The following is a 13,399-nucleotide window of genomic DNA, read 5'->3' as shown; positions in this document are numbered from 1 at the left end:
TAATTGAGAATGAATTTTTAATAATTTATTGAAATTGGAGAATAGTGATCACAGACATGATTGAACTATTAGTGGGGTTTTGAAAAGATTTTCATATTTCAAAATTTGATTAATTATTATATTAAAATCTAATATTGTATCTTATCACAATGAACCACTTTGGTCCATTTACAAGAAGAAGAAGAAAAATCACATCCCTATGAAGAACAACAAACAAACATTGAAATTTCACTGAAAAAAAGTTCATTCTCCATGAGGGTTTTCTTATGTATTTATATATTTCCAACCACACTAATTATCTAGGGGTTTTCATATATTAATTATCAGAATCGATCTTTAGTAAAGTCGAAAGTTTCGATTTCTAACCTATAATCTTAGTATAGATTCAAAGAGGAGGAAATGAATTGATTCAACATATATATGGCAAGAATATGATAAAGGAAAACTCAAATCTCTATTTCTTTTTCTTTTTAGGTTTGGGAATCTCCCAAGGGAATTCATGTTTGATTAGAAATTATTGAATAAATGAACTAAATAGGGATAAAAGAAAGAAAGTTTAGGATTTGGGTCATGTAATAAAGAGAGAAACCCTTGAATCAATATATTCTTGAAGAAAAGCAAGAACCAAAAAAACAAAAACTGAAAATCAAATTATTAATATTTGTTTTTTCTTTTTCTTTCTAATTTTTCCTTCCCCAATAATCCATCATATAATGTTTGGTTACTGATGATCAGATTTACATGATCAAAATGCAAAACTAAAAATCAAAGAAAAACCAGACCATAGAAAACATTATACATAAAACACAAACCCTTTTAGTCAATTTGAAGTTTTTATGATGATGATTGATGATTTGATGATCCTTTCAATTAAATGAAAATTAATTGGAGTTTGGAGGAGAATACTCAAAAACAACTTCAGCATCAACCTCCCTTCTATGAAAATTCCTGTGGCAACCACAAGCAGCACAATTCAGAGCCTCCTCAGTCCCATCCTCTCCTCTTGCCATGAATTCTCGGCATCCGTCCACCGCGAACCCCCCGAGCTTCGCCGCGTGATTCTTCTGGCACTCTGCGTACCGCACCTCCGATCCCGAACTGGACCAGTGGTGGTTTCGTCGCCCGTTAGAGCCATCAGATTTCCTCACCACCACCAGCCTTTTCTTCATGGTTTTGGAATCCCCTAAAGCTCTAAACCCACCAATCTTTGCTGATTTTGGTGGTTGTTCAAATTTACAAAGGGAAAAAAAGGAGAAAGCTTTCTCTCTTTTTTTTTTCTTTAGGGAATTCTCAGCAAAGGAGAACTAACAACATAACCCTAACCCTAAGAGAGAGTTTATTTATATATGGGTTTAGATTAATGGAAAGAGAGAGGAGAAAATTAATAAGGAAGATAGAACAGAAACACACAAGCTTATTTTGGCAACAATTTTTTTTTTTTTTTTTTGGGTTAGATTGGAAGGCAAAGATTGACCCTCTACCAAATTAATCTTGTCAAAAGCCTAGTGACACTAATCAAAAAAAGGGTTAGGAGAAGTGGGTTATTCACAATTTCCTCACACAAAAAATTCAAAAATACAAACTTCTTTTTTGGAAATTAAAGATGAATCCGATGTGTCATCGTTTAATTGGTGAATCAAAAAAGAGAGTTGCAAAAGATAGTGAATTAATTAAAGAGTTAGAACCCTAGCTAAAATATATAGTTTCTAGTTCTTGAGTTAATCAATTGCTTTAATTTATAAAGAATTAACTTTCCCCCGTTTTTTTTTTCTGTTTCTGTTTTTAATAGATAGATTCAAATAATGCATTATATCATACACTGGTTATGAGTCAAAGGAATGAAGGAATGAACATAAGAGAAGCATAATTATGTTAACTTTAATTTTTGAATAAAAAGAGATTAAAATGAGCTGCTTTTTAGGCCTAACATTATAATTAAGGCAGTAATAATTAAGAATATATAGAATAGATGTGTAGCCCAAAGATGAGCTGTGGGATGGCATTTTTAAGTAACAAAAAAAGAGGGGTCCAAATGACACTCAAAAGGCAGGCTACAATGGTCCATTATTATTATTATCATCAATTCTATATTATACACACTATACCTAAGATTCCAATAATAATAAGTTAATTAAAATTTTTGAAAAAACAGTGCTCTCTTCCTTCCCTTTTGCATCAAATCAAACTCAAATAAAACTAAGATATTTCAACATCAATTAGATATGGCTTTACTTCACTCTTCTTGGGTTTCTTTGTCTTCTTTTTTAAAAAATTATTATTGTGTTGCTTAGTTTAGATTAAATTTAAGTAACCCCACATTGCAATATACCAAGAATGATTATGGGTCTTCATCAATTTTGTATCTTTTTCAAGGTACGGGGAAATAAAATTGTACTCATATATCCTATATTCAATTATTCACTTCATTCACGATTTTAATATTAAGGTTTAGAGAAGTAAACTATATTTGATTATATTTAATTTTAGGTTATTTATAAGAATTATTCTCTTTAATAATAAATTGTTGTTCTTTTTATCATAGATGTAGTAATTAATACTCTATGAGATCAATATATCACGTAAATCTATGTACGTCGACTTCTTTTAGCTTTACGTTTTCTATTCCCCTTCGATTGTCGTTTTATGCTCGTAAAATTTAATAGACCATAATTTAAAAGATAAATTAGGAAATGGACAAAGAGAGAAAACAGTGAAGAGAGGGTGAGGAGTTTCTGTAGAAGGGAGACAAAAACACATGGCTGTCCTTTCTTATAAACATATATTTGTGTGTATACCATATATATCTATATATATATATATATATATATAATTCTTCTATTAAAAATAATGAATCATATAGAGACATTTTAGGCACATTTTTTTGGTTGAAGAGAATTGAATCAATAGTACTGTTGTGTTGATTTTGGTTTGCACATAAATGTTCATTGATTTATCAATTTGAGATTATTTGTACAATATAAATATATATATATATATATGGCTACAACATTAATAATAATATCCAAGAATCAAGGACCATGTTTTAGGGTTTTACATGCTTTGGTTTTGGTCACTGGTCAGGGTGTCTGTATGAATTCAGAGAAACAAATTCAAAGGCCAATATACCAAATTCATTGATATGAAGAGATCTCAAGAGTTTTAGGGGTTTGTATATATATATATATCTTTGTCATGCCAAGTGTCTTCATGCTCATTCCATCATTTTGTTTCTTTATATATAATAAACTTTCTTTTTGATCTCCTTCCATTATTCAATTCAATAATAAACTAGGAGCCAACATATTTGTCCAAAATGCTCTCTATTTCATTTTCAACAACTTCAACAATAATTATTATGAAATGGAATTACAACGTATGATCTTCAACATATAAACGATCAACTTAATTCGTTCTTCAAAACGGCGATTCCTTTCTTCTCTTGTTATTTACTTTCTATCAATGGTTTTTAAATTTTAGGTAAACTAAAAAAAATAGCTTTCAAAAAGTTGTTTTTGTTTTTTTTTTTTTAATTTGACTAAGAATTTAACTATGGTGTATTTAAGAAAGATATGCAAATCAACATATAAGAAAATATGTTTAATTATAAAATACCAAAAAACAAATAAAACAAAATTATTATCAAATACGATCTATAGTTTATTGTTTTAATTTCTTTGAAAATTATTTAAAATCAGGGAATACTATAATTCTCGTTAATAAATTTTTGGACAAATTGCAAAATCCAAACTTAACATATGGTGTTAGTTGCTATAGAATACCTTGAAAGGTTCAATTGTAAAATTGAGCCATCGTGTAAGCTTACACGAGTGTTAAAATTTGATGGTTCAATTGTATATAAGTTTGAGATTTCAATTTTTATTATTTTAGGGTCTAATTTCTACAAGTCGTGTAAGTTTGGGGTCTAATAACTTAAACACTTGTGAAAATTTTAACAATGTAATTATCACGACTATCATGGACACCGTTAGATGGATTTTCCAATTTTCTCTAAACTCATTTTTCACACACTCACGTGCAAATGATTCTTTACCTCTTTTTTTTTTCTTTTTAAAATACCCCTCCTCCAAAAACAATTTTAAAAAAAATCATAAATCATACCCTTTTATACCTCAAAAACAAAAAGAAGTAATTCTTGCACAAATTTGTTTCTACCACGGCTTAGAATTAATCTTACAATTCAAAATATCAAGTATGGGTTTCCAATCTTTTAACTATTATTAAAGATGTATATACTTTAACCAATTGAACTATGTATCTAAATTGTCACGATTCATGAAACAACATATTACTTAGATGGAAAGAGTATGAAGAATGTGTCCAATCTAATTAAGATACTTTTAACGCATTTACTGACTCACATTATCGACTTTCTTTTTCTTCTTTTCTCTGAAAAAAAGGTGATGTTAAGTTGAGATGTCAAAGGAAAGTGGGAAGGAGGGTGTTGTATTTGTATTGTAGTAAACAAAACAGCATCTTGAAGTTAATTAAAAAGGGAAAAAGGGGCAATTGGGCCATCAATCAATCCAAAATGCCAGCACTTCCAAGCCTGTCTTGTTTCAATAACATACACACTGATACACACTGATACACACAGCTACTGCTTTTGGTATCCGACAAATTGGGCCTCTCTCTTTGGGTCCATTTGTTCCCTCTCCTCTTTCTCTCATCATAACACTCATTCTCATCATTGAGAGGACCATACACCCACTTCCCCTCACCCCCATCTTATTCTCTTTCCCCACCCACTCAATACAACTGATGATCTCTCTTTTCTCTCTGTTTTCCTTAACTAAAATCCCTCCACTACTGCCTTCCTCAACCACATTTATTCTACTCTCTCTCCCTCCCCCCTTCTCTCTCTCTCTCCCTCCCTCCTTCTTTCTATACCCTATTTCAATTTAAACTCGATCGTCGATACGATCTAAACATTTAATATTTTGACTTCTTTGATCAAAACTATGTGTTTATGTTACTACATATTTCTTACGAGCCATATGTTTGCAAATATGTTTTACATCTTGTTCTTTGTCATGTCAAGCACGATGTCATTTCAACTTTTTCCTTGTTATTTAGATTCTTTTCTCTCTTGAATTTCTAGTTGTAGAAAAGATCTTGGCCTATATCCGAACGTTTTCCTTGAGAAGGTTGGTCGTATGTTTTTGGTTAGTCACCTCTTTACGGTTGTCAAGTTCAAAATATCGATTGGGTTTGTTGCATTCTATATAGCAAGGGTGTGTAAGAAATGCTTGATCAATATATTACTATAAACCACTTGTGTTCATTACCTCATTGTTTGAAGGTGTTGTTGATTGTCACAACCTTCGGTAAAAGTTCTTGATATTGAATTGTGTGTGAAGAGAATTAGTTTATTGTAAGAAGCTCTCACACTTGGAGAGAGTCTATATAAATATAAGTTTGTTTATGGTAAGATGATTAACATGACAAGAAAAAGATCGTGACGGGTGATGGATGACGGGACTCTCATACCAAAGGAGAGCCTAAACTATTTTTTCACTAAGAGATGGGTTATGCATGAGTTATCATGGAAGCTATTTTTTTACTCGTGAAGTCTCTTTTCTTTAAGCACATAATCTCCAACAGTAAATGATCGAAATTTACATCAAACATGATTACCAATCTTTGCATCTATTCATGTTTGATATTGAGTGTGACTTGCTATTTGTGTTAGATACACCTAACTAAACTATATTGGTCAAATTTGTCATTAAGAGGACGTAAGGATAAGGATTAAAGTAAGGTCTTTTCTAAAGTTGGAATTATAAGAAATTAATGTATGAAAACCCTAAAGTTGGATTAGTTGAAGTGTTGGCTAATGAAAGTGTGTTAAAGGCCACTTTAATTTCTTCTTTCTTTTTGGGAAATGAGAAGGCCCCATTGGATATTTGGATACTTTTAAGCATGTCATCTCACTTCCCAAGGCTTACCTGGCTATATTCCAGCCACGTGTCTATACATTTACATATCCAAAATGTGTGAAATAACAAGTGATTTGATCATTTGCCTGCCACTGCCACTGCCACTGCCACGTAATATCTGTTGTATTCAAGTCCCACGTGGCATTCCCCCCTTCTGATGTGGGCTGGGCTTGTAATTTCACATTCGGCCCATCTTCTCAGGCGGCCCATTAACATGATTATGTAATGAATGAAGATAAAAAAGTAATTGTAATTGCACATGCTATTGTCTAACTTCAAAATTAAATTCGTTTATGTATATATGTATATGTATTTGTAATTAAATGAGAGATTTATTATAGTTTGTTAGTGTGGGAAAGCAACATTTTCCAGTGGGAATTACTTTCTCATAACTCCCACCATTCCTTTTCAATCTGATTTTGCTTTTCCTTAACAAAAAAATCAAAAACGTTTCTAACATTTTTTTTAAAATCTTTCTTTAACAACCAAACTATTTCGTTTTAACTATTTTTTTTTTATTTTATAAAAAACTAAATTTATAAAATATGAATGAATGAATGTGTTGGGGGAAATTATTTAGAAAGGTTAAAAGAAAAGTCTTATGGTAAAGTATTTGATTGGATGATTTTGGGAATGCAAATTAAAAATATCTCTCTGTCCCCACAAACTTTTGTTGAATCGATTGATAGATTCTTAAGAAACATTAAGAGCTTAATTAGGTTTAACTCTTCTTTCTAGTCTACACCAAATTATTAAAATTCAATTTTTAATTTCAAAAGAAAAAATATATCTACCAATTCAATATAACTTGACTCGTTAATACATGATTATGAACGAGAACGACAACATACCAATGTAATAACACAAAAAAACAATAACGTCGTAATTTAACTTCCGAGGATGTGACATAACTAAGCTAAGCTCAACAAAATTGTCGACGAAAAACTTAGTATAATAAAGTTTGAGTCGACGGGTACAAAAAGAGAATTTTGATATTCACTCTCTTATATAAAAAGAGAGTGCAATTTCTTTCATAGCTAAGCAAACACTACATTAATGCGAAGTTCATGCAGATTGCAACAAGTCGAAAACTCATTGTTAATAAAGACTCGTTAGCTAACACACTATATTAGGACCGCATCGATACCCTAGTTCTAAAAAAGCACATTAAACAAGATAGAGATGCGAATCCAACTAAAGATATCTTCTCTCGACTTAATAATAATATTGGAAGACAACAATATTTGATGACTATTTAATCCTGTATGCCCTTCTCATTACCTTTACAAGTTTCTTAGCTATGTATAGCAATTTATTAATTTAGTGGTTGTTCCCTAATATTGTTTTTCTTTCTTTGTTGCCTACAATATTTCCAACCCTAAAAAAAGTCACTTTCTTTGTGATATATATATATACTTTTTGGTTGAATATTGCAATCTCTTCCTTTAATTTTGGAAACCATGATTAATTATATTAGGAGAAAATAGAATTAAAGTTGTTTGTTGTACTAATTAAAGAGCATAACTATAAGTACATATATTTTGTTCTTCAAGTGGTAATTATTTGAGCACTTTACTTTCCTTAATATTCACTTCTTCATTGTTTATTTTTCTTGTAATTAAGGGATATAATTTAATTAGCAACCACAATTAATGAAGTCTTACCTATAACTCACCAAATTAGCTTTCATGTGCCAATGCATGACTTATAAATTAATTTAATGAAAGTAGACAAAGGATATTATTACATAAGTTATTAGAACAATTCCATAGAACAATATAAGAATGTACATATAATATATATATATACAATGAATCAAATTAATTATTTAGTATTATATGATAAGAGATTGTATGAAATTTGAAGTACTGTCTTCCATCTGAATTGTTGCTTTCATTCACAATAACTAAAAGGCATACAAGTATTAAAATGTTGTTAGGGCCCAATTGATTAAAGGTGAAATTTCTTTTAAGCATAAATTTTCAATGCTATATTGTAATATATAAGTTGTTTAAATAGTCTTCGTATACCTATAAAGTGTATAAGTTGTCTCCCTTTTCCCTGTTGTTACTCATATATTAACTCGTACACATGTTGTGTGGTCCATGCACTTATCAAATTATTATTATCGATCGATGAATTTATTAGCAAACAATATTTTGATAAGTGAGAATGTTCGAGAGTATATATATTTATGTATGCATTGAAGTTGACACTAATCAAAATTGTTCAAGATATAATCTTTATGTATTGTTGTTGCATTTCCATTAAACACACTATTTTAGAAATAGTACATTAGTAGGTGTATGATCGAACGTCTAGAGACTAGGTTATTTAACACACCATCATCGTCTAAAAGTATAATAGTACAATGAGAATTTGGCAATGGTAAAAGTAGAGACATGTGGAAGTTTCGTTTTCATTATATCGGATTCATATGTAAATGATAATATAGAGAAAGGAAGGATTGAAAGATGATAGATAAAATTAGAGAGAAGCAGAGGAAAAAAGAGAGATAGATGGTCCAGTGTCTCAGAATTGATCGACCTTGGGAAAGGCACCCCTAACTTGTTAAGGTCTAGCTATCAACATTAGAACAATATTCCACACCTACACAAACTAGACTAAATTTTGTAGGTTCATTTTCAAATTACAAAACCATATTGAAAGCATAATGAATGCAAACTATAATTTAATGCTAGGACCTGTTATTAACAATAATTAAAAGTATTAGATAGTACTCTAAAACATAGATTTACTGGTATTTCAACTCCACAAAATGTAGGTGTGTCGTTAATCTAAATTCGTTCAATCTAATATTGCTATGAATTATATCGTAGTTGAACGTGTAATTAAGTATACTTTAAGTGATTCATGATGCATTGTTTGTTGTTTATGAAAAGCTAAACATGATTAGTTTTGTTACGAATCAATAAACTCCATATCAAAATTTGGTTTCGAAGGATCGAAAATATGTTTCAAAATCATTTTACTATAATCTTGAAAGCAAATATTAATATTTGTAGGGTAAGAATATAATATCAATTTTATGGGTTTGAAAATGTCAAAATTGTATAAAGATTTGATTTACATCACATGGCCTTAAATTAAGGTGTAAATTTAATAACAAAATAATAAATGATATAGCTAAAAAAAGGTCCACCAATTACATCAATCTATTAAATTTATAAGATTTATGAAATGTGATGTGACACAGAAAACAAACTTGAGTTAGAATTACCAAAAGTAATAAATAATAGAAAATAAGGTATTACCCTAAATTTTATTTAATGCTACAAAAGTTCCTATCGTTAAAAATCTATCTACTATTAATTATCAAGGTTATTATGTAATGATCTAACTTTTGTAGTTTATACAAAAATACATGTTCTTGATCGATTTATATGTAAGCTGAAATTTCCACTTAATAATATTTTTTTACAATAAAGACTAAATCATTATAAATAGTAAATTACAAAAGTAAATGGTTTACTTATTAAAGTTGATTAAATTATTAAAAATCTAAAGTAAGCTTTTAACTAAAATAATTATTCAGTAATGTTCAATGATTAACTTATTACTTTCATGGTGTATTTACTTTTTTTTTTTGCATGGAAATTATTATTGTCAAATTAATTTTTACAAATTTAAACTCTAATCGATTAATTTAAAATTTTCATAAAATATACAAATTAAAATAGAATATTTATTATTTTAAATGTAAGTACCAAAATGATATTTAACTCATTAGAACAAATTATAACACAACACACACACATATATATAGATTTACAAATTGTTTGGGGGTTTTGGGGGGGTAAAAGATGATGATAAGCCAAATAGAAAGTTTATGAAACTAATTAAAGCTGAAAGGTGTTTGAGAATCTTGCAAAGACAGGTTGAGGAAATGATCATTTTGATATTGAGGATGATACTGAGGTGTTGGTGCAGCTTCATCAAACAACCATTTCTCCAGCAAATTGAATGGAACACCACCTTCTTGTACATTGTTGTTATTATTATTTGAATAATAACTAATTTCTTCCTCCACCCACAAATTACTACAATTAGTATTGTTGTTGTTGTTGTTGTTCTGGCAGCTGCTGCTTGATTCTGAATTTCTACTTCTTGCCATGGCTTTCTTTGGTGAATTCTTTGTCCAATTTTTCAGCAATTCAGCAATATTTTCAGCATTTGACACATATGTTGAAGAAGAAGAAGAAGAAGAAGTGGAAGGAGAAGAAGAAGAAGAAGAAATATGAAATTGTTTGTTGTTGTTTTTGTTGGGTGGTGATGATGACAATAATAATAATTTGTTTTGAATGAAATCTTTTTTTGTTGTAAGGGAAAGAGCTTCTCTCAATGCTTGTTTAGCAGTTTGAATATCAGTTTGAAGTCTTCTTTCCCATTGACCCTTTGAGAAATTACCATTCTTTTGTAGATCATGATGATGATGAGGAGGAGGAGACTGAGGAGATTGATCATCATCAAACCCTAATTTGAGCTTTTTTTTCAAATGAGTATTCCAATAATTCTTGATATCATTATCAGTTCTCTGAGGAAGATAAGAAGCAATGGCTGCCCATCTATTACCTAATAAAGCTTGAAGATGAACAATCATATTCTCTTCATCATCACTGAAACCCCCACGTTTAATTCCCGGTCGTAAATAATTCGTCCATCGTAATCTACAACTCTTACTACATCTAAGCAAACCTAAACAAAAGAAAATTCAATTTAATTAACTTTGAAAGAGTGCATATTACAAATCAAAAATCAAAAACAAAAACAAACCTGTGTTGTTGGGGACAGATCTCCAATTGCCAGGGCCATGTTGATGAATATAAGAAACTAAAATGATATCTTCTTCAGGAGTCCAAGGGCCTTTTTTCACAGCAATTGTTTGGCTACAACAAGGTGGTCTTCCCATTTGATATATCAAATTTGGGTGTCGGCTGCCTCGCTAATTGTGTATATATAGAGAGAGAAACTAAAGATCAGAAGAAGAGACGAACCACTACATTGATAATTAACTACACACATTAATGTTGTTGATGACCTCGTGTGTAAAAGTTGGGTAAATGTATAAATAAAATCACTTTACAATAGCAAATAAAAAGTCAAGAAAGACAGCTAGTTTGCCTAAGAATAATTATAATAATATAACACTTTTGCTGCTACACTATAGGGGTTGTCTGGACTTGTATAGTTAAGAAAGAATTAGGGTTTAGTGAATTGGAAGCAAAACTTGGTTGTGTGTGTGTGTGCCGACTGGTAGGGATGGATAAATGGTGTAGGTATGGTATGGGGAAGAATAATGAAAATGAATATCAATAATCAAAGATAACGTACCCATTGGAACTACCTGTTTCACTGTTTCTTCCTTTTAATTTAATAGCCTCAAATGTCAACTCTACTTGTGATCCCATCCACTTATTTGTTAAGAACAAAAAACAAAAATCAAATGCAAATTATTATTAAATGAGAGCTTATAGTTTTAGTTTCCCACTACCTATTTTGATATTCAGTTAAAATATGTACATATAGACATAGGTTAATATGGAAAAGGATAGACGACATGGACACATAGCATTCATTGAAGATGACATATCGGATTCATACGTACGTAGTCGACTCAAAATCTCCCATGCCGATTTAAAAACTTTTTTTTATAGTTTATCGATCTTCCAAAGTTGGATGCATTGATATTTTTCTTTTAAGATATGTGCTTTTCCTAATAAACTTTTTTGGTATCCTATAGGTTTAGGTACACTCGTGAGGATTAGTTAGATCTTGTAATATGTTATTGAAATTTTAATTTTTGTGTTTAATTGATATAATATTATATAAAATTGACCCTAAACTATAGTTAAACACATTCTGTAGAATAAAATTTTCTAAACCCAAGTAAGGTGTATATATATATAGACATTTAATTTATGGATGGGATCTTATGATTTAAATGGAACCAGGCATATACCATAACATACGAAACATCCTGGAAATGGGCTTAAAAAGAAAATCATTAAAGACCCAATCAATATAATGGAGCTCTAAGGGTATTATCCATACTATATGTATATATATCATAGTGATGTGAATGAATTTGTGACATTAATTAGGAGTGGGCTGTGCTGAGGCATCATGTTGCATGCATTATGGCCGTATATTAAATTAACACCAACGTATATATGTGTAGCAAGAATATATACACATAGTGGATCTTATCTTGAGGTCGGTGTAATCTATTTGACCTTCTTTCGTTAAGATTGAAAGTTATTTAAAAAAATTATAATAGTAGGTGTGTAAATTGCACACCTACGCAATATTGAAGATTGAATAGAGATTGGACGATATTTGGGAGTCTAAATCTTAAGAAAGAAAAGAAAACGTTTGAAGTCGTGAAGATGTATATAAAAATCATATTGGTTTAAGAAAAAACCTCTTATCGACTAAGGACTCGTAAACATACTTAAAAGTACCACACTAATATCTAGATTGTTTTTGCTTTGCAGTTGATCATTATGTGTTTCGTAAGTTACAAATTCATCGTTGAATATGGTACAAATTCATGATTTTCTCAATCCAAATTCAGACATTAGCATAGGGATAAAATGTTAATTGAACGTAAAAAAACAGTAATGATAATTGTAAATAAAAGTGAATCTAAAGTGAAAACTCGTTTCAATAAAAAAAGATATTACTTAACGTGGACTTGTTCTCTTTGTTGTACTAATGAAATTATGATCAACTAATAATAATATTGTAAATGATAGTAACGTAATTCTTGATAATATAATCAAATTATTATGACTTTCATTTTGAAATAGGATATAAGTATCAAGTATATATCTCAATATTGATAAGATTGATATAAAAATTTCTATGTGATTAAGAAGTTGATATAAAGTTAGTGGATTGGATATCTTGTGGCTATAAAATCATATAATTCAATATGTGTATTAAACAATATGTATATAATAAATGAAGAAAATGTGGAGTTGAAAATTATGAACATAAACTCTTTTCATAAGAATTTAGAGTCCCAAATGTAAAGAGATGTGATAAAATGTAAAAAGATGTTTGGCCTTTTTGGATGTGAAATAATTAAAAACACCACATTTTTTGAAACATAAATGAGAAAATTAATTTAATAAACAAATAACTTACTTTTGGATTTTCCTTTCTGATTTGTGCTATTGCCATAAGTTTTTTCGCAAATTTTCTTTTCCTATCATCTTTCTACTTCTACTCCTTCCTAGTTATTATTCTTTTCAGTAGAGATGTAAAGGAATCGGATTCGAGGACATTCTCAATTTAGGAGTTATATTCACAACTCAATCCAATCAAATCCTTAAAATATGAGTCGAATTGTGGAATGGTAATATTTCGATAAATACACACGTCCAAACACTAAAACATCTATAAATTCAAAGTTTCAA

The 13,399-nt window shown here is 29.9% G+C and overlaps 2 protein-coding genes across 2 annotated transcripts; both read right to left on the bottom strand.

Moving 5' to 3' along the window:
- Positions 1-571: 571 nt before the first annotated feature.
- Positions 572-1,478, bottom strand: LOC101221523 (mini zinc finger protein 3). The gene has a single exon (XM_004138118.3). It carries the CDS (start codon positions 1,167-1,169, stop codon positions 882-884), a length of 288 nt encoding a protein of 95 aa, XP_004138166.1. The 5' UTR covers positions 1,170-1,478; the 3' UTR covers positions 572-881.
- An 8,171-nt stretch (positions 1,479-9,649) lies between these two features.
- Positions 9,650-11,003, bottom strand: LOC101213659 (myb-related protein 306). The gene is made up of 2 exons (XM_004138252.3): positions 10,752-11,003; positions 9,650-10,673 (listed from the first exon to the last, which is right to left on the bottom strand). The coding sequence occupies exons 1-2, from the start codon at positions 10,885-10,887 to the stop codon at positions 9,814-9,816; spliced, it is 996 nt and encodes a 331-aa protein (XP_004138300.3). The 5' UTR covers positions 10,888-11,003; the 3' UTR covers positions 9,650-9,813.
- Positions 11,004-13,399: the final 2,396 nt, after the last annotated feature.

The sequence above is a fragment of the Cucumis sativus genome, chromosome 1, assembly GCF_000004075.3.
Source record: "Cucumis sativus cultivar 9930 chromosome 1, Cucumber_9930_V3, whole genome shotgun sequence".
Classification (NCBI taxonomy): Eukaryota; Viridiplantae; Streptophyta; class Magnoliopsida; order Cucurbitales; family Cucurbitaceae; genus Cucumis; species Cucumis sativus.
The sequence above is the reverse complement of the archived record's forward strand: the minus strand, read 5'-3'. Positions and strand labels throughout refer to the sequence as shown.

Excerpts from the sequence above, each read along its gene's own strand:
- LOC101221523 (XM_004138118.3), bottom strand. The coding sequence starts at position 1,169 with ATGAAGAAAAGGCTGGTGGTGGTGAGGAAATCTGATGGCTCTAACGGG.
- LOC101213659 (XM_004138252.3), bottom strand. The coding sequence starts at position 10,887 with ATGGGAAGACCACCTTGTTGTAGCCAAACAATTGCTGTGAAAAAAGGC. Across the intron at positions 10,674-10,751 it reads ATCTGTCCCCAACAACACAG|GTTTGCTTAGATGTAGTAAG; the intron begins GTTTGTTTTTGT and ends TCTTTTGTTTAG.